At 39.4% G+C, this 22,062-nt stretch overlaps 1 protein-coding gene across 2 annotated transcripts in view; it reads right to left on the bottom strand.

Moving 5' to 3' along the window:
- The window catches only part of kcnn3 (potassium intermediate/small conductance calcium-activated channel, subfamily N, member 3), a 73,177-nt gene that overhangs the window by 30,803 nt on the left and 20,312 nt on the right, over positions 1–22,062 (bottom strand). For both annotated transcript variants that reach the window (XM_047811328.1, XM_047811327.1), the window contains exon 3: positions 18,793–18,888. In XM_047811328.1, coding sequence (XP_047667284.1) covers positions 18,793–18,888 — 96 coding nt within the window. The remainder of the gene's footprint in view (positions 1–18,792; positions 18,889–22,062) is intronic.

Here is a 22,062-nt window from a genome sequence, read left to right as displayed (position 1 = left end):
TGAAAGCTTTCAATATTATAAATAAATAATTGAATACCACTAATCAAAATACTCATTAATCGGTGCTTAGGAAATAAAAAGAGCATAGACTGATGCTCTTGATGCTTTTCCATCTTGGGAAGCCAAAAAAAAAAAAAAAAAATGGATATGCAAATATATATTTTTTTTCTTATATTATGCAGGCTGTTAAATTACATGCAGACTTTTTCTCATTTTTTATTTATTTATTTTTTTAAATTCCTTCTTCGGGCTACACATAGAAGAGAAGCTAATTGTGTCGGTTGCTGTGACAGCTGCGTTTAGCTGTAATTGTGAGTGGTAAAGTGGTTTGTTTAGCTGATATGCACAGAGGGTGAGGGTTTTTCTCTCTGTCTTGTGCACACACACACAGCAGAAGACATGCAAATAGATATGCCAGAGTTATGAGACTGATGATATGACCCATTTACACCGACACATACAGTAATGCCAGTGTATGTGTGTATTTGCACGCACGCACGTCTCAGTAGGTTGGCGTGTGCACATTTTAGTCATGCCTGAGTGCAAAATTCTGTGTGCCTGTGGGTATCCATACAAATTAATATGTTACTTTGTGTGTGTGTGTGTGTGTGTGTGTGTGTGTGTGTGTGTGTGTGTGTTGGGGGCACTGTACATCCACAGCAGTACAACACGTGCGTTTTTTCTGGAAAAGCCAGCCTCGTCATGGTGACTGTTGCCTAGGCAACAACATCAAAGACCAGCCAAGCTTAATTAGGGTCCCCGGTGAGAGAGTATGACTGTGTGTGCCTGAGAGTGTGTGTGTGAGTGAGAGAGAGGGAGGGAGAGAGAACGTGGAAAGTGACAGGGAGAGTGTGTGTGTTTCTGTGAACACAAACGAACCGAGAAAGGAAAGCGTGAACAGAGTGAAAGAGTACTAAAGAAAAGAAAGTGCAACAGAAGAGAGGAGAAACAGAGGGAAAGAGACTGACGAAGGGCATGAATGTGAGGGAGAAAGAGAGTGTGGTGGTGGGTGGAGAGGAAGAGAACGTTCTTTCACTCTGAGTGTGTGGGAGTTTGGATCAATGAATTGTGACTGTGTGTTTTCAACATCTGCACTATTAGTCTACATGCAATCGAGTGTGTTGAGTGTATTGAGTGTGTGTGTGTGTGTGTGTGTGTGTGTGTGTGTGTGAGAATGTTCTCTACTGAGTACAAAAAAAACCCCAAACCAAATCTGAGAAAGGACGAAGCTCCATCGTCCATCATCATCCATCTCTCCTGTGTGCAGGGTCAGTCTCATTCATTTCTATTCCTATACTCATCTCTCCCTCTCCCCGTTTCTCTTTCCTGTCTTTCCTTTTTGGGCCAAATAGCCACCGTGATATTTAATAATTAAATTCCATTAGTGAAGGTAATCGGTCAACATGAATGACTGGATGGTTCTACCATCTTTTATCATCAGAGAGAGGGAGAGAGAGAGAGAAAGAGAGAGTCTCGGATCCTCCATTTACATAAGGGCAAGAGACTTGTAGGAATAATTATGAGAGGAAGAAACAAAGGAGAGGGAAGGGGAGTTGGGGTGGCTAGAAAAAAGTGATGGAGTAATGAGAAGCAGAATCAGGTAATGGAGGGAGAGAAGGCAAAAAGGATACAAGTGAGTAGACTGGAAATGGGAGGGTGAGAAAGAGAGAGGGAGTTAGATAGAGCAAGAGGAGCTTGTTTTCATAGCCTTGTACTGTCAGATATGGACATCAGTGTTGTGAAAATGGATGAAAGAACTGTAGGTCATTATAGCCCAGTCTCTCTCTCTCTCTCTCTCTCTCTCTCTCTCTCTCTCTCTCTCTCTCTCTCTCTCTCTCTCTCTCTCTCTCTCTCTCTCTCTCTCTCTCTCTCTCTCTCTAATACAAACACACAGGGTCACATGTGTAAACCCCAGACATGTAACACAGTGCAGTTAGAACCGATTTTCTTAATTACCCTGGAAAAGTCTTCCCAAGTCCTGACTACATTCACATGACTGCCACATATTTTTACATCAGGGTTTTAACTGAATGCAGGGGAGTGGCTTGATTCGAAGGCTAAAAGCACATTTGTTTAGTCTAGCTTTTTATGAATAGGTAAAGGAGTAGATCTAGAGGGGTCATGGGCATAGAGTGTTTGGTGAACCAGTATGTCTGGATGCTGTCGGCTTACCACCCTCGCAAGTCGCTCAGGTTTGCAGACTGTGGAGTGGTGGGATGCTTTACAGCCCGGGAAGCCCTCGTGTGTGTCACGCCTTCTGGCTCTAGCCTTTTAGTTATGCTGTCATAGCTAGTCTTGCCGGAGTCCCTGTCTGTCCCCAGCAGAGTGCACCACCTGATTACAGTCATACCTAACAATTTTTCTCTCTCCCTGTCGAGCTATATATGCCACTCCCGAGCTCCCTATGTTTCGAGTTCCTAGTCTGGTTGTCTCTTCTTACGGAGCTACTTCTTCAATCCTGATGTTTTACCGCTGGCTGGAGTCTCGTCGCCCAGTGGTCACCTTGCAAGGGATTTATCTACATGGTCAGCCAGTGTCTCATGGGATTGTTGTGTATGAAGCCACCCAGAGACTGCCTACTGAACCAATGTTGTGTCAGTCAACTGTATGGTCTGGTCTTTATCAGCATTCAGGTCTGTGCTGAACTCAGAGTTTACGATGACCCATTAGTTCCTCAGGAGCTCTCGGTGCCACTATTATAAACTGTTGTAAAAAGGACATTATTTACATTTACATCATTTCCTGTCCAGTGTCACCAAAATGAGGATGGCTTCCCTTCTGAACCTGGTTCCTCTCAAGGTTTATCATCCCAGGCAGTTCTTCCTTGCCGCCGTCTCCTCCAGCTTGCTCATTAGGGATAGGGATATATATAGTATCATAAATTACTTTTTTTTAATTAATTACAATTTTTTTATTGTATATATTAATTTATTTATTTTGTCTTTATTTATTTATAATTTTTCTTCTTCTAATTATTATTATTACATATTTATTTATTTTTCTCTATCTTCTGTTTCCATACTTCTGTAAATCTGCTTTGAGACAATGGGAAATTGTTAAAAGTGCTATACAAATAAATTGAATTGAACTGATTTGAAAATTGAAGCCTGCAGGACCAAGAAAATAATCACACAGCACGGACATAACAAATTAAAGTAGCTACAGTAAAACAGCATACAGTAATATAATAGCTAATGTCATGGCCCCATCACCCCAAGTCCTCTGCTGATCACAATGCATTTGGTGTTCATTCATCCTTAGTAACTGCCTGGTCAGGGTCATGTTCACTGAATATCACAAGCTGCTATAAACAAAAATAATAACTCTAAAGGAGGTATGTCCCAAGTGGTATGGTTGAGGATGAGAATGTGTCACTCACAAGCTGTGCTGAGAGTACTGGCATTTCTGCCTTTCAGTTTTTTTTTCTTTGTTTTTCAGCATTTCTACTGGCAAACCCTAGACAACTGTGTTGCAGATGCAGATATTAAAGCATTAAACAGATATAAATATAGCAATGGATACCGGCACCTCTTTAGTGATAACCTTAAAACACAACACACAGCTAAACACAGGTCCAAATTTCAGTACAGCAAAGAACATGACCCTTTGTGCCCACACAAACAAAATTTGCACATTCACCCACAAATGCACACGGAGGCTTATTTTACTTTGTGTGTTAACACAAAACACCTAATCAGGCTAAAATATACCCAGTTTAATAAACTAAAAAATACCAGGAATGACCAATAAATATTACTATCCTTGGTAACCGAATACTACTCTTTTAACAGCTTCGCATTGTTCTTTCCATTTAGCTTTTTAGACGGACTGAGAGATTTTTCTGTTTTTTGTTTTTTTTCTTCAATTTTGAGAAGAAAAAAACCCCCACAAAACATCTATGTCAGTAAATTTCCATACACTCAGCACATCGACTAAATGGAATGAACCAGATTTGTTCATTTACAGGACTTTCATGTGAACTACTGCTGTTGAATATCTCACTCTAGATATCTGTTAAGAAAAGTGACAATAAAGAATCTCTTTCAAAATCTGACATTGAAAAAAAAAAAATCTTATTGAAAGCTCATCACTTCCATTTGATTGAAGTGAGGAACATTAACATAAGTACTTTTCATCCTCCCAACATGATTTCAATTGAATACTGAATAAACTGAATTGACATAGAAATGATAGATTCCATCAGTGCAAACATCCTCGTGAGTGATTTGATCACTCTACAACATTCGGTCTAATAAACAAAAACTTGTTTAAACTTAGCATAAGCAATAAAATCACACATTGAATGGTTCTGTAAACTGTACGTAATATTTGTTCTTAAATTTGATAACATATTCCATTATAGTGTCTGTGCCTCAGATACCCACGGAGGTAGAAATCGTCCTTCTATCAGAGGAAAATAACATTATTACAGCGAAGAACAAGTTAGAAGCTTTCTATATCTAATAGTCATATTACCAAGACTATTTTCCCGTTTCTATCTAATATAAGGCTTCAATTACTGTGCTCTATCATGATTAATCAATCTGTCTTCCATGGTCTACACTCTGAACTCGCTGGGAACTTCATGGGAGTAAATTTCCCCCCACACATAACCACCGGAATCACTAGTGTCCACGCACTCATTAGATGACTGCCAGTCAGTCCATCACCTTCCAGTAAGAGCTACTTACAACAAGAATTTCCTTGCTAATCATCTGCTCACCTGGGCTGATTATGATCTCAAAACTCTGTAATAGAGCGATCTAATAGAGATCTTCTGGTCTGGTACTTCTACTGAACAACCACAGCCACAGAACAACTAGGAAATTCAAGGAACCCTGTAGTCAATTCAGAGATCCATATCAGAGAAGATGATGAGTGGAAGAATTGCTTTTATCAGCCTTCTGGGTTAGATAATAGCTCTGCTGTCCTTCAGTTCTATTTGGATGGCATTAAATTTACATGGGTTCCTGGAGTAATTCCATCATTTGCAGGTGCTCCTCTGTGAATTTATTTCCATTTGGATTGGCTATGATCTTGTTTGTCTCCCTTCTTCCCTGAGAAAATTGCAGACCAAATCACCCACTGTTCTTTAAGTAACTCTGCAGTTGTTGGATAATTTTAGTTTTGGCAGCAAGTTGCCGTTTTTCGACTGAACTGTTTTTAATACATTGCTCGCATATCCACTTCCTGAACCATGAAACATTTTGTATCCATCCATTGTCTGTACCTCTGGGGTTGGGGGGAAACTGGAGTCTATCTCAGGGGACTCCAAATAAAGGAACAACCTCAATATGGTGCCAAACCTCTGCAGGGCACAATTGCACACACTATTGACAAGAGATGCCAATCAGCCTATTACACACGTTTGGACCCTTAAAGCCCGCAAGAGGCAGTTATCAAACCACCAACCCCACAGGTGGGAGAAAAATGTGCTAACCACTAAGCCACCATGGCCCCCAAATCAGTCTGTTTATGTTACATACATACATCCATTCTCCATTCTGCATACCTTGGGAGCACATTAGCAGAAGAATGAATATAAAAACAATTAGAGCATAATCCTGAAGGTTGGATAAATCTGTCAGCTATAGGTATAGCCACTTTGTATGCCAAATATTCAAATATGCTACAATATAGTAAAACTGAACCTTAAATCAGTGCTGTTTCTATAAGCTTCTTATTAATCTAACATCAGATGCTGTCAAAAAGATAAACATTATTACGTTGCCATGTATGACACTAGCATCTGGGTTTGTAGACAATATAACCTATCGGGATCCATATTCAGAAGGATTATTAATACAGCTTAACACAATTTAAAACACAATGTCAAATAACAGGCCAGGGTAAAACACAGAAACGTCTCGGGACAGATAATGCCAGTAGGGATTGAGAGAGTGTTCACAAAAGCTTAGCACCACAGAGCATTGAGAAATAGCCAAATCCAAAGGGAAATCCAAAAGGGAGAACGAAGTAACAATGCAAGGTCATATCTGGAAGACAAGACGAGGCAGCACAGCTAAGGCAGTTGGAAAGATTTTGCAGTGTGTGAGATTCCATGTGCATTATATCTCTAACAGACAGGAAATGAGCATGACAAAGAGAGATATATATATAGTTCGTTCCTTCAGACCTACTGATGAATTTGAAGAAGTGTGCCCTCTGGTGAAGTGGCAATGAAATGTCCATTGGTGGATGTGTGAGACTCTTTCCTATTGTGTCAATTGCCATCTGGGCATGAGAGTTTTATCACAGAGGAGAAAAGTAATTAGGGATACCACCCAGTGAAACTAATCCCATTCAGATAAGGCACCCTGCAACGTTTTGGGCAGAGAGGTTGTTTTCTTTGCAGGTTCTGGCTGAAAATAAGATGATGTTGGGAATCATGAACGTTTATTGTTACAAGGCCTTTGAGGATTGAAGACCATAGCTCCTACACATGGCAGGTGGAATTTTTTAGACTGAAATCTCAAAATGCAAAATCATGATATGGAAATTCTCATCCCTTGTGCAATCTTACACCATCCCTTTATGCTCTGAAGTAACAAACACTACTGTTTGCCTCCGTGTCCATATGCATTCTTACATATCTTATGTCTTGTCTGTGTCACTTTTTACCAAGTCAGTTTTTTCAGTATCTGTTTCAATTTCAATTGGATAGAGAATTCTCACAGTAATAATTCAGAAAATAAAAATGCATATTTTAGAAACTATGCTAAGATTTCCAGAATTGTTTTTAATATATTTAATACTTTTGCATGACCTCATGTACAGTAGGGGTTTGGGGGAACTTGTAGTCTATCCCTGGGGACTCAGTGTACAAGGTGGGGGACATCCATTCTGAGGTGGAAGGGGAAGAAACCTTGAGAGGTACCAGACTCAAAGGGGAACCCATTCTCATTTGGGTGACACTGGAGGGTGTGATTATAAATATACAGTCTAGGTATTGTGTATTGTTGAGGAGGTTTCTGTCCTCAAAGACCACATGTCGTTGTCATCTCTTCTTAGAATGTCTGAATACTTCATGAAGCAGAATCCAACTGGAGCTGGTACATCTTTAGATGCCTCAGTATCCTCACAGGGTTGGCCTCATTTCAATGAAGGTCCAAAATCTCCATGACACAGAACACAACTGAAGTTGGTACAATCTCTGGGATAGGTAGAAAAGAAGAAGCAATATAAAGATGCCAATCAGGCTACCACACGTGTCTTTGGACGAGGGAGGAAACCGGAGTACCCCTTAAAAACACTGGATGTTGGTCAGTTGTGTGTGGGATCCATCTCCACCATCTCTTGACCAGAGTGCCCATTAAACCCACAGTTTATTTAGTAGGCACAATTGGCATGATGAGCTGTAACAATTTTTGTGGAAAAAATGCCAAGGTTACCTTGTTTCAAGCCATTCTAGTGTGGTATAGAAAGCCTGCAGAAAGACTCAGCTCAATTTGTGCCAGTTCTCATTAATATTCAATGAGCTATGCTGCTTGGCTCCAATTGGCTAACCGCTAGGATATGAGAGCATGACTATACATTCACCCAGCGCAATAATAGCCTAGGCTAGAGGAAGTTTGTTTACAATCACCTGGAATTGCGGCAGAATGGCTTCTTCAGGTATATTGACGTTCAGCCATCCTTGCTGTATAGGAAACTCACTGAGCTACACGAATTCTGTAGGCGCGGTCTCAAGTGGAAGAGCTCATGAATAGTAATGAGCTCTATCATTTCTACGTCACTCTGAGCAGCTTTTCTAACTGACCTGATTTCTCCGCATATTTCTTTTAAATGGCTAGAACTGACCGGGGAGGTAGCAGTTCATTTTTACATTCACTACACAACACAATCACATATGGACCTAACACATATCAAAAAATACAAGTAAAAACGGTTTTGTGTGGAAGGGCACTTTAAAGAAAATGAATAAATACTTAGTACAGACTTTTGGACCCCAAAGTACGTATGCAATTGTATTAAATATCGTTTTTCACTTTCATGATTAGATAAGAGAAAAAGTTCTTTTTGAGAAAAGTCTACTATTCTGATCTTTGTCATATTTTTCTAAAATAGCCATTAAAACGTTAAATATAGCGGAATAGGAAACGATCCTAAAATGCAACTTTTCCATCATTATCATGTCCAACAGCATGTACTGTAAATACAACTGACAGTCTTTATTTACAACCAAAATTTCTCTGACCTTCTTTTAAGTAAAAAAAAAAACAACCTACCACTGTCTCTTAGTGACATTTGACTCTGCTCGATGATATCCTGCAAGCTACACTTGAAATCTATCCTAATCTAAAGTATTCATCAGCACTTTATTCACTCCAATCAATAACCTTGTCCTAATCCACCATTCTCTCTTGTTTACTCCTTACTACATGGGGCTTGCATAGAAAAAGTACATTTCTATTTAAAAAGGAAAGCAATACCAATATAATCCGTTAAAAGAACTACAGAAGTCAGCAGTTTAAACGCTTACCTTCAAAAGTAGCTAACATGTATGATAGATGCTTTAACACAAAGCTCCAATTCTGGTTAAATACTTTAATCATCTAAAAGTCCTCTTGAGAAGATGTAGGACCAAAAGTACTTGTTTAGATTTCACTTCACGTTAAATCAAGACTGAGTAATTTCTGAGGTGATATACTGTAATACGGTACTCTGCTTTCTAAAACTTCCTGGATGTCATTGTAAAAAAAAAAAAAGTTTTCTGTATGAGTTGCTTCCAAAAATGCTCTTTCGGTCCTAACCGTGCACTCAGAGATAATTAAAAAGTTGGCTTCTTGCTTCGATGATGACGCACCAAGTGTTTATTATTCTTTAGCTGAAGTGGTGCAGTCATGAATCTTTTTAAATATCACTCTAGACCAGTGGTGTTCAAACTTTTTCAGCGGGAGCCAGACTAGATCACATCAAAATACCTGAAGGGGACAAATCACCAAAAATATTCATATATATACTATAAATATATTGAATTTTATTTTATGGAATAACTGAAAGGGGGGGGGGCACGGTGGCTTAGTGGTTAGCACGTTCCGCTCGAACCTCCATGGTTGGGGGTTCAATTCCCGCCTCCGCCTTGTGTGTGTGGAGTTTGCATGTTCTCGCCGTGCCTCGGGGGTTTCCTCCGGGTACTCCGGTTTCCTCCCCCGGTCCAAAGACATGCATTGATGCCCGATGACACCTGAGATAGGCACAGGCTCCCCGTGACCCGAGACGTTCGGATAAGCGGTAGAAAATTGAATGAATGAATGAATGAATGAATGAATGAATGAATGAATGAATGAATGAATGAATAACTGCAGCAGGGTATCACCTGCCTTTGTAGTCGTGCCATGCAAGAAGATATTCACAAAGCTGTGCCTCTTTTCAGGATAAATGACTGACCACAAGGTTTTTCATGCTTAGAGGTTACTCTGATTTAAAAATAATAATAATAATAAAAGCTTCCTTCCTGCTTGCCCTTTCATCCTCAGAATATTGTCTGCACTTCCTGTGATTTGTTTCATAATATCTCATGAGATTAAATTCCTTAATTGCTGCAACAGTCTCTTGACATACAAGGCTAAATGAATATGTAGGTGAAGTCAAACAGAAAAAGACTCTAAGTCTATAGCATCTGTCCAAGAGCTGTGATTGGCCCTGTGGTCAGACTTCAGAGACTCCTGATCTAGATGGAATGCCAGAGGACAAGAAAAGAAATGCTTAAAGAGTTTAGGTTATGAGTTTGTGACCCTCATCTCGGTGCCCAGTGCCTACCAAAAGCACCATGGATCTCATCATGGAACATTTTGATCTTTAAAGTCCTCCAGAACAGATATATAATCAATAACTAATTACATATCTCTTTTTTCCACATCCACCATCACCCTCTGTGTTCTGTCCCTCATACCATCTGGTGACAAATGTTCTAAGATTTCCAAAATAGTCATTAGATTCAACTGGATTTTTCAGACAAATACATACATGCATGCAAAACAACACACACACACACACACACACACACACACACACACACACGCGTCCTCTCTCCAGGCGTGTGCTGGCAGAGTCTGAGTCAAAGCCAGGAAGAGAGACTCATCACCACAGAGACACACACAGGAGGAACTCCGGCTTCCAACTACGCACACTTATATACTCCATCATACTCATACTGACACCTTTAACAGCCCTCTCTAATATGACGCATTGTACAAATAGCCTTCGATTATGATTAGCGTGTACATTCTTGTAATCCGATCATCAAGTTCAACAAAAAAAATACAACAGGGTGAGCACAGGAAGAGAGAGAGGTTGAGGTTAGAGCAAGACCAGCATTTGGTCAGTAGTTTTGATATCCTGTAACACTATCATAGTAATAGCCGACCCATGCAACGTCACTCAAGTCATCATTTCCTAGAAACATCAAAGTAGTACACTTTGTCCTTTCACTATTCATTCACCAACAGTAACCATTTAATTCCTGTTATAGCTTGTGGTCGATCTGTAGCCGATCCCGGGAATCCAGGCAGAAATACACTCCGGATAGGACACCAGTCTACAGCAGTGCATCATTTACACACACATTCACACATGCATTCACACCTAAAGGCAATCCCCAGGGCTGTGGGGCATCACTGTTGAAAAGGACATTTTACCAAGTAAAAAATAGCTTCATTGTCAAAGCTGGCATTTCCTTATATACAGTATATACGATTCGTGCCAATTCCAAGCTTTACATTTTCAAGCCTGAAAGATAATTTTGTTTCTTTATGGACAAAGAAAATAATAATTAGAATGAGCAAAAATATAGCCATCTCAAACATTTTGAAATGTTTAGAAATGAGTCAACTGTTTCTACATATATTTGGTTTACTATAATCTTATAACAGGAAATACTAGATAATTGTCACGATATGACAACAGACCAGAAGATGTCGTCTTTTGCAGTGCTGCACTAATACAAATGACAGACCAAAAGTTTTTCACGTGTTTTGCTAGCTGTATTTTTTTTTTATGCTACGTATTAGAATTTGATGCTCCATATCCAGTTTTAGGTGATTCTTTGCAGCATTCTCTTATTTCTAGGCTACCCATGTTGCCCACTTTTGTGTGCTCTCTAAGTACCACTGATTACATGATTGCAGGATTCCATATTTTTCAGAATGGCTTTTACATATTCCTGTCCCCTCTCCCCCATTGTCTATCACACAAAGTGAGTATATCTTTATGGCTGTATATATCTCTATGCGAGTACATATTGTAACGTCACTGCTTATTTTTATGTATCTGAATATTCATTCATTCATTCATTTTTTACCGCTTATCCGAAGTACCTCGGGTCATCGGGCATCGAGGCAGGATACACCCTTTATGGAGTGCCAACCCATCGCAGGGCACACACACACTCTCATTCACTCACACACACACACTACGGACAATTTTCCAGAGATGCCAATCAATCTACCATGCATGTCTTTGGACCAGGGGAGGAAACCGGAGTACCCGGAGGAAACCCCCGAGGCACGGGGAGAACATGCAAACTCCACACACACAAGGTGGAGGCGGGAATCGAACCCCCAACCACCGAGGTGTGAGGCGAACGTGCTAACCACTAAGACACCGTGCCCCCCTTGTATCTGAATAGTTTGCTTTAATTTTCAAGTTGTTGATAACATTCAATCATATTTTATACCATTCGTAGTTTATTCATTCAGACAGTAACATTTGGATACACAAGCATACACACTCAAAAAAAAAACAACAACAAAAAACAAAAACCTGTTGATTAAGTCTAAACCATTTAAGCACAGTGTAAAAAAAAGTGCATTTTGTTCCCGCATGCATGTGCCTATGAGGAAAGATGGTACAAAAAGAGGGATGTCAGCACAAAAAAAGGGTAGAAATGCAGATGATGACAAATTCTGCTCAACTTTGGGAAATTAGCAGCAATCAGGTTTAAATCAGTGGCAGTGTGAAGTTGCTCGGATCAGAAGAGTCAGTGTTGCACATGCTGCATTTGAATGCACTAATAATAATTCTATTCAATGTTCTACTTAAAATATTCCAAGATATGAAAAAAAGTGCTGAATAGTGCTGCATGAAGATTATTGTAGCAATGATTTTTTTCGAATCTTGCGATATTTATGCAAACGATATGTACATCATACACCACAAACATCTGTGTCAGTTTCGAAGCACTACTGTTACACAACCAATATTCTAAATGTTATAAGAGCCCCTGTCAAGAAAAATACATCTCCTTTATTAATTATTTATACGGAACAGTTTATTCTGTACACAGCAGTCTTTTCATTAAGCTAAATCTAAGTGAGGATATTAATCGGCTGTAATGCCTTCCACACCACGAACTTGTTCTGATACATCCGTCCTCGTAAAAAAACAAAAACAAAACAAAACAAAAAAACTTAAATCTATTTCTTTGTTATTGAATTTGCCGTCCTGCACTTTCTGACAGCTGGTTGCCAGCTTCTATTGTTACACAGCGGCTTTTAAAAAGGAATTGTGCCTCACGTAGAGTACATCTGTTGGGTTATTCCAAGGCACAGTTTGCATGATTAGTTAGTAAATTAATTATTATTTTCAAGAGGCACTGAAAGAACAGAATGTGGCCACATCATGCTGTCTTTTGCACTGCATCTCACTATAAAGACATCTAGCTCACGGGTAAATGTTGTTTTTTAATGACAGACACATGATACTGACTGGAATCCACTAAGTGTGATGATTTTAAATTAATAATCCAAGAAATTTCCGATCATTTTCTTGACTCATTTCTAATTTTTCTTCTAACCGTTCCAATCTATCCAATTATCTATCCAAGTTTCTTCCGTCTAACTACGTTTGAAAGCTCCATAGTATAGATCACTTATTGCTTGCTTCTGACTGTGGATAGGTTTCTATTTTATTCACGTTATACTACACAGTAGACAATGATGTCTAGTCTAAACTGCACAGTGGACAGGACTGCAAACAGAGTTGAGTAAAACATACCAGTTTTTGCTGACCAGTTTTAGAGACTACACGGATCACTACAGAGTAAAAGCAAAACTTAAAGGTGGGGTGCTTCAGAAAACTGAGTCGGGCCGTCAAACAAAACAAACGTGTAGCCAATGAGCAGAAAGGGACGTGTCTTGTCAATATGCGGCGGAGAGAGTGTTCAGTGCGCATGTGTGACATTAGCAAAAAGGGTACTGAAACATTGACATGGCGGATGAAAACGAAAAGTGAAAAAAGGCTTACGATAAGGCAAGAAGCAGGACCCATGTTAATATAGGATCAGCTTTCCAGCGCTGGAGAGAACTGAACGTCTTCTGCATGAAACGGAGCTAAACCTTTCATGGTACAATTCACAGTACTACAAAAAGATGAGTGGATGTGGTAGCTCATGTTTAAGGTGTTGGGCTACTGTTCGGAAGATCATAGGTTCAAACCCCAGGTCCACCAAGCTGCCACTGATGGGCCCTTACCCCTCAGTTGCAAGTCACTCTGGATAAGGGTGTTTGATAAATGCCGTAAATGTAAAAACACATTTGTATTACTCATTGAGTTCATTTATTGATAAAAAATATCCCCTCGGCCAGCTGCCCCAGCAGGTTCCGCCATAATAGTTGCCTGGGTTACGTATGTATGTGTGGGGCGGAGCTATCAAAACAGGGGTGACACCCATTTGAGTTAGGGGTGTGTTTGTTTAGGTGATTTCAAATGTCAACATTGGCTTTCAAACATCGTGCACCACACCTTTAATAGTGATACACAATCGTATTGTTGTGGCTTATTATTTCCTTCTTTAATTCGTGACAAAACAGAAACGCTGATTACGAATGACGTCCATAAGTGCTTCTGCCACTGTATGCTCTAAGGAATCCATCTGCATGTATGGACCTATTCCAGCATATTCAAATCAAGTTAGAAGACAGACAAATAAAGATTATAAGCAGCCAATTTTGGAACCAATCATTTTTATTGCTTTAGTTGAAAATATATGTCAATATTTACATGTTGAACGTCCTTCATATTCAGAGTTCATTTACACAGGTACATAAATTAAGCTCTGGTCAGCTCATTTAGATAAATGAATGCATTTAAATCATCTGAGGTTACCAGATTTCTTTCTTTATTTCTTTTTTTATACTTGTGTTTAACATAGTAGTCAAAACATCTCAGACAAACCTAAGTACTTGCCTTTAAGGCTGAAATCTGTCTGAGACAAAAAAGGCAGCCTTTCTAGAGGGTAGTGAAATGAAATGAAAATATAACCATGTAATACTAAGGTCAGAAGACACACTCCCTATCCATCTGCACATCGTGGTTATCGTGTCAGATGGTCACACCACACATCAGAATGGGGGAAAATGTGTGATTTCTGTGACTTTAACCATGGCATGGTTGTTGGTGCTCAGTGAGCTAACGTTTTATGGGTCGAAATGCCTAGTTGATAAATGAGGTCAGAGGAAAACGGCCCGAGATGTAAGGGTTAAGCTACCACAAAGGATATAATAACTCATATAATTACACTTTCTAATCATGTTGAGTAGAAAAGCATCTCATTATACACAAATCTCTGAATCTTGCAGTGGATGGGAAAAACATGTTGGATTCCACACAACTAAACTTGACCGATTAGCAAACAAATCGCTTGTTTTTTTTTCCCCTCTCATTCTTTAACTGTACACTTTCAGTGAGTCTCTGGCTATAATTGATTCAGATTCATTTTCTTAGCTGTCAGGAGTGGAACCTGATGTGGGATCGTGCTGTTGTAACTCATCCACCTCAAGGTTTATTGTTTTGTGCATTTTGAGATGCTTTTCTGCTCACCTTTGTTGTAAAGAGTGGTTATTTACAGTAGTTATTACTGTACATCCTAACTGTCTTCTAATGACCTTTGTGTTATTCACACAGTTCCGGGTAAAAAAATCTCAAGAGTTTAGCAGTTTTTGAAATACTCTAACAAATCCATTGTGTGTCATGACAGAAATCACAATTTTTACTCATTCTGTTTGATGTGAACATTAGCTGAAGCCACATGATTGGCCTTTTTTTTCTAAATAACCCTTTGTAAATACTCTGGACTACTAAGCTGCTCCAATGCTGTGAAGGTGGAGAAAGCACTTGTATTCCACAGCAATTAGAATGTAAAAAGATGCATCTTCTTCGCCGCATATCAGTAGCGTTTTTTTTTTAATCGCTTGCATCAAATCCAGATCTCTAGTATGCAGACAGACTGGACCAGATCCCACCAGCCTTGTGGAGAATCAGTAAATACCTTTCAAAAACCATAGCCAACAGGTCTAGCTCTTTATGGATTGTTGCTCTATTAGCATGTTGCTTGTGTTTAACTCAGTGGGATGTACCATTGTGTCTGGTGGTAAACAGTGAAAGTGTAAACACTGTTGTGGTTTTTTAAAGCCACCTTTGCAATGACAGCAGGGGCCTTAAGCTGCACGCCGCCTCAAATTTCAAAGAGAAAGTGCTCAGTCTTCTTCTTCTAGGGGTCAGAGCAGCCGAGCCATTTCCCTATTACAATTCTTGCTGCAGCGACGCATTAAAGACCCCTTTTTAGAGGACTCAGCAGCAATGACTGTAGTGAGCTCCACAGCCTTCTATGACAACTCAGCATCAGAAGAAGGCAGTAACCTGTCAGTATTCCCATAGCCTGTAAAGTGCACCTCATGCACCAATACTGACATTATGCTATAAATAGGGCAATGCTTTGTAAATGCTTGTTAAAGATGGTCAAGTCCCACAGTCTCCTGAAAAACCTTCATTCGTGTACAACACACACACTATTATGTGTCTGTTCTGATGACAAATAGGAATTTTCTAAAGAATACCTCAAACAAAGCTCCAACTCTAAGCCCAAAATTCAGGATAAATGTTTGTGCCATATTTTTGGAACATTAAGCCAGAAAAGAGGTGGCAAACGAATTAAGAGATACACAGAAAATGTATTTGTACTTACACTTGAATTATAAAGTGGAATGACTTCTATAGCACGTTATTGAATTTACATATATACACTTTAACATTGGCATGTTTACAGTTGCCATGTTTCTCTTAAGTAACTTAAATGTGGTGTGATTTTTTTACATAACTAACGTAACTGTGGCAACTGAAGAAAAACTAATTTGTTTAACTAATAGGATAATATCCATGTAAAATCCCCAGAAAATGAATAAACACCTAAAATAGAAACAGAGTGTTTGACCTAAAAGGTGTGCTATGGTGTGCAAATGGTCTGTGCTTACTGGAGCTCAAAGTCTTGTATACTTTATAATAAAGTAGTTTAGAATAATATAGAAGTTTCTTTATTATAATTAGTATCTGCTATGTTCAACTGTTGTGATCATTAAACGTAATAGGCTTACAAACCAATTACAGGGTGCTTTTAGGATTGAAACAACTTTGCACAGATGGAAAATGAACACGATCATGAATACAACTTTTTTTTTATGATTATGCAAACTAATGTATTCTTTCTTTCTTTCTTTCTTTCTTTCTTTCTTTCTTTCTTTCTTTCTTTCTTTCTTTCTTTCTTTCTTTCTTTCTTTCTTTCTTTCTGTGTGCACGAATGTCTACATTTTTGCCTACACAAATTTGCACAGAGATCAAATGAACATGATTATCATGCATATAACTTAAATCTTCATACCTGTTGTAAAATACGGAGAATATTTTATTTTGCACAGTCATAAAAAGTTGTCATCGTTATAATCATGTTAATTTTCCATCTGTGCAAAATTTGGTTCTGGAATACACTCTGTAATTGGTTTGTCAGCCTATTAAATTAATTAACATCACAGTTATATACTGCAGATACTAACAAGGACAGAGAAACAGGAAAGCTCAAATTTTCAAATAGATTTATTAAAAGAAGCACATTACATTTACTCTCCTGCAAAACACCTCTATTTTTTTTTTCTAATGCTATTTTCTTCCCTTTTCCTTCTCTTGTTTAATACCTTCTCTGAGCTGAACAAAACCTGAGCTGGGTTAGATAAGTGGCAAGCAAACTGAGAAAAAGTTCATGTGTTTTAAATTTTATCTCACTGCCTGCTGACTGTCTGCTGCTGAGATTGTTACACTAGTGCCAAAACACTGGAGCTGCTCTGAGAATAAGATAACTGAATATGAATCAGAGATCTCTTGCACACAATCCAGTCACTAGTCCGTCTCATTGACCTGCATATGCCCACACTATGGATTAAGCCCTCTTTAGAACCCTCATTACACCTTCCATGTTTCCTGTGACACCGCAACTGAGCTCCCTTGTTCTGTCTAGGATCATATGTCTGAGTATGCATAAAGATCTTTGAGGGTCTTTGGACTTTAGATCAGATTCTGCTGACCAGCAACTAAAAGACATTTGTAGGAGTTTCCTGGAGCTGACTGTGGAAGAAGGAGGTCTTCACTCAGAGTTTCTTTGACTCCTGCTGTTAGTGGCTAAGGTGTGACCCCTAAGAACCCAGAGAGGTTGGTTGAACATCACTGCACGAATTATGGCAATGACAACAAGGACAACCTGAATCCCTTCCATTTGCGAATGAAACAATAGCACCATAGCATGTGTTGAATTTTGGCATGTAATGGGTCCACGCTGACAGATTTGTTCAGCAAAACTCTTCCCATACTATTAGTAACCTGTTTATTTTCTTCAGTTTTGGAGGGTTGGAAGAACTCTGGCCTGGTTGTTCTCAAAAATAGGTGGAACTACTGCTCTTGGTCTCTGCAGTCCTATGGTCCTCCATAGTCTAGAGGTGACATGGTGAGTACTGGTCAGTACTCAACGGGGTACATATCACAGGACTACTGATTCAGGATGTGCACAGAACCTGATTCCTCAAAGCCTGAATCAAGCATTGATTACAAATCAATGCTTCACAACACATCACAGCATCACAACATTTATCTAATGTACACTACACAAGCTTTACAATTTACAAATGAAAGTGAACAAGCAAACTTTAATAAGATTTCTCTAGAGCCCGTGGGTTGTTACCCTGGGTTTGCTGGGTTTCTTGAACTTCCAAGACTGTAAAACTATGTGTCAGGGTTCAGCACGGACTTTCGGCCACATGTGTTTGTTGTCGTTCCTCGTCACGTGTCTGCCCCGCCTTCGTCTGCTCCTCCCTGTCACCACACCTGCTCCTCATTGTGTCATTATTGTCCGGTGTATAAATGTGATCCGTGTTGCCGATGGCAGCGCGGATTCATTAGTTACGTTTACCCTTCCTCATGTCTAGTCATTGTTAAGTGTTGTCATTTGTATTGTTTCAGTTATCGTCTTTTAAGTCTTTGTCTTTATCATTTATTAAACCCCACTCCTTTGAAGCTATCCTGTGTACGGGTCTGCCTCCTTCCTCCTCTGGTTGTGACACTATGCTTGGAGTTTTTGGGAATATTTCATTAGCATAATCTATACATAGGCATCTTCACAATATGCAAAAAAAATATCTACCCTTGAGGTTGTCTGTCATATAACATTAGATAAGTAAATACAAAATTTGAGCATCAGAACCAGCAAAGATTTGTTATCAATTTATGGACAGGAAATTTTTTATTCAGCTATTTGTAGTAGTGGTGCAGGCAACCTGTGGACTGTTATCTGGCCAGACGATGCTTGTCTTGTTTTATTTGATAAAATTTAAGTTCATTTATATACATAATATTTTTCGTGTGAAAAAATACATTACGATAAAGAATTTTAACTATTGAACCCTAATATATAAAAGTGCATGAATAAATATGCACATGTTGGTATAGGTGAGAGTGTGTACTGCATATTCTTACCTGCACCTCTCGAGCATGGTAAGCGATGATAAGCCCAAGGAGGATGATGGTAGACAGGCTGATAAGACATTTCAATGCCAGGGAATACATGGAGCTCTGCAAAAACACATCACACAGCCACAGTTAACCACATATATTTTAAAATATATATATACACATACTCAAGCACACACACAAACACAGCATCCTGTGGTTAATCTAATAGCCTCTATGATTGCCTCAGGCTCATCATGATAAACGCAACAGCTATGTCTGCACCACATATCAGCAGGAATCCAAATAAATCTCTCTCTCTCTCGCCCTCACTCTCTTTCTCAAACACACACACACACACACACACACACACACACACACACACACACACACACACACACACACACACACACACAGAGGGCCATCTAACACCTCTCACTCCGACAGAAACCAAGGTGATCTATCACTTCCTGTCCAAGCCCCAAAGCTTTCTAGTTGAACTCCAGATAATATTAGAATGGCCACCTGTGGGTCTAATTTAATGCTCTGTACAAAAGCCATTACTCCACACAAACCCATAGCACACTATGTTCTCAAACTCTTCTAGCTTGATATCACTTTTATAGCACTCATGAAAGCATTCGCCCACTTTTGTTTTTCACATTTTCACTCTAATGCATCATATTGCATTGTCTCATATTAAAAATTTATTTCACACAGACGTGCAAATAAACTATATTTACCATTTTTACATATCTTTATTAAATGCATTAAAAAAAAAGATAGAAAGATACAGTGGGTGAGAGCTTTCATAATTTTTTCAAATTATAAATAATATGTAACATTCATTCATTCATTCATTTTCTACCGCTTATCCGAACTACCTCGGGTCACGGGGAGCCCGTGAGTATCTCAGGCGTCATCGGGCATCGAGGCAGGATACACCCTGGACGGAGTGCCACCCCATCGCAGGGCACACACACACTCTCATTCACTCGCACACTAGGGACAATTTTCCAGAGATGCCAATCAACCTACCATGCATGTCTTTTGACCGGGGGAGGAAACCGGAGTACCCGGAGGAAACCCCCGAGGCACGAGGAGAACATGCAAACTCCACACACCCAAGGTGGAGGCAGGAATCGAACCCCCAACCCTAGAGGTGTGAGGCGAACGTGCTAACCACTAAGCCACCGTGCCCCCAATATGTAACATATTATATAATATATAACATAATAAAGCTTATTGGATGCACAATTCTCTAATAACATTGTTTTCATCCCACAAAATTAGTTAAAAAAAACTTTAACTATAATAAACGACTGAGGCATCAACTCTCAGTGCCGATCCCTAGAACGGATAAAATGGGAGGGATGCCACCGGAAGGGCATCCGGCGTAAAACCTGTGCCACATCATATACGGATCAGATGATCCACCGTGGTGACCCCAAATAGGGAGCAGCCAAAATAAAAGGAACAACTTAAAATATAATATAATTAGAAAACATTTGCCACATCCATGCACTCCACAAACTGCATTTCCCAGAACACACCACAGGCCCCAAATATGGCTGCCCTGAACAACACTGCACAGAATGCACTGCCAGTATCCTGCCTTCTAATCACACACACACCTGTTACAAATCTCACACATGCAACATACACTTTAAAAAGAGACTTTTATTCCCAGCCTTCCATTATTACACAAATCTCTGCATGGCAGCTACTGAAGTCACTTCCTGAACCTTTTCACAGATATACATGTCCTATCCCTGTACTTTCCCATAAAACCATATACACAACCTGTATAGTCTCTTTTCTGGTAGTGAATTTCATCAACCTAGAGATCACGAACAATATAAACATCCCGACCTTTCCAGTAGCATTGACTTTAATGGATAAATATCAGTGTTATTGTCCTCTGGAATACCTGTATGAAGTATTCAGCAAAACGAAGGGCAGCAGGACTCGCCCTTGGTGCTCATACAATTATAAAGTATTTACCCCCTTTCTCTGGCTGATTGGTCCATGGAGAAGTAAATCGTTAGACACTACTGTACAACGGGGTAGATCTGACATTCCATGTCACCCTTTTTGGCAAGCTTCATTCTTCCCATCTTGGTTTGTGGAGGCTGTCGTCCCCAAAGTCATTGCCTACTGTATGTGCAATGGGTTACTAGGGTTACTAACCCTGTCTGTTGATTACAATGTTCAGACCAGGTTTCTCATATGGGCAGACACATCTACAGCCACAGGTCCCCCAGGTACCAGCTACAAGATCCTGGTCCCACATACTGTCTACATAAACAACGATCTAACCTGCTTCCAATCGCCGGACTTCACAACACACAGAGACACACAAACACACTTGTTTCCAATCTCTCACACATACTGTACTCACAGTTATTCTGTAGATGTTGGCCAGATTTTTTGTTTTCTGATTTTTGTGTTTGTGCCTTAGCCCTGTGTACTCTGTGTACTTTTCTTACTCTGATCTTGACCTTCTCTTACGATTTCTTCGATCTTCGATTACGATCTAAACTACTTTCGAGACAATATTAAATTCCAAATAAAATATACAAGTCAATAAATATTTGACTATTTATATGTAAGAGGTTCAAATAGTAAATGACATGAAAATAGATTGCAAAGAGGCAGCATTGAAAAAATGACAGAGAAGTCATATCAATATCTATTCATATGCAAACACAATGCTTGTACATCCAGCTCCATGATTACTAGCTGCAAAAGATCTCAAATAACAATTCAGCTGCATAAATCAGTGACTGAAGACACATCTCTCATAAACATGTACTGTAAAACACAGGTTAAAATGGATTCATCACATGTATGAATCATTCTGAAAGTCGAAGGGTTACGCATACAACTGTCAAATCAGCTGAACAGTGTCACAGGGACGCGGGGGATAAAACAGACCCAAATGCAGGATAGCTAAAATAAAACAGGATTTATTAACAAAAAAAAAAACACGAAACATGGACACAGACCCGAGACACGACAACAGAAGACAACAGAGGATTCCGCGCCGCTCAAGGCAACGTGGCTCAACTAAATACTACCAACAATCAACACATGAGGAACAATATAAAGCATGTTAATATGTACACCTCTATGCTAAGGAACCAAAATAGTCATTGGCCAACATTCAACTAACATTCAACCAAATGGTCATTTTTAAAATGCTTGGTTGCCAATCCTTTAAAGTCAATGACTGCCTGAAATCTGGAACCCATGGACATCATCAGATGCTGGATTTCTTCCCTGGTGGTGTTTGCC

The sequence above is a fragment of the Tachysurus fulvidraco genome, chromosome 3 (assembly GCF_022655615.1).
Source record: "Tachysurus fulvidraco isolate hzauxx_2018 chromosome 3, HZAU_PFXX_2.0, whole genome shotgun sequence".
In the NCBI taxonomy this organism is placed as follows: Eukaryota; Metazoa; Chordata; class Actinopteri; order Siluriformes; family Bagridae; genus Tachysurus; species Tachysurus fulvidraco.
This window is presented reverse-complemented; position numbering and strand designations above follow the sequence as displayed.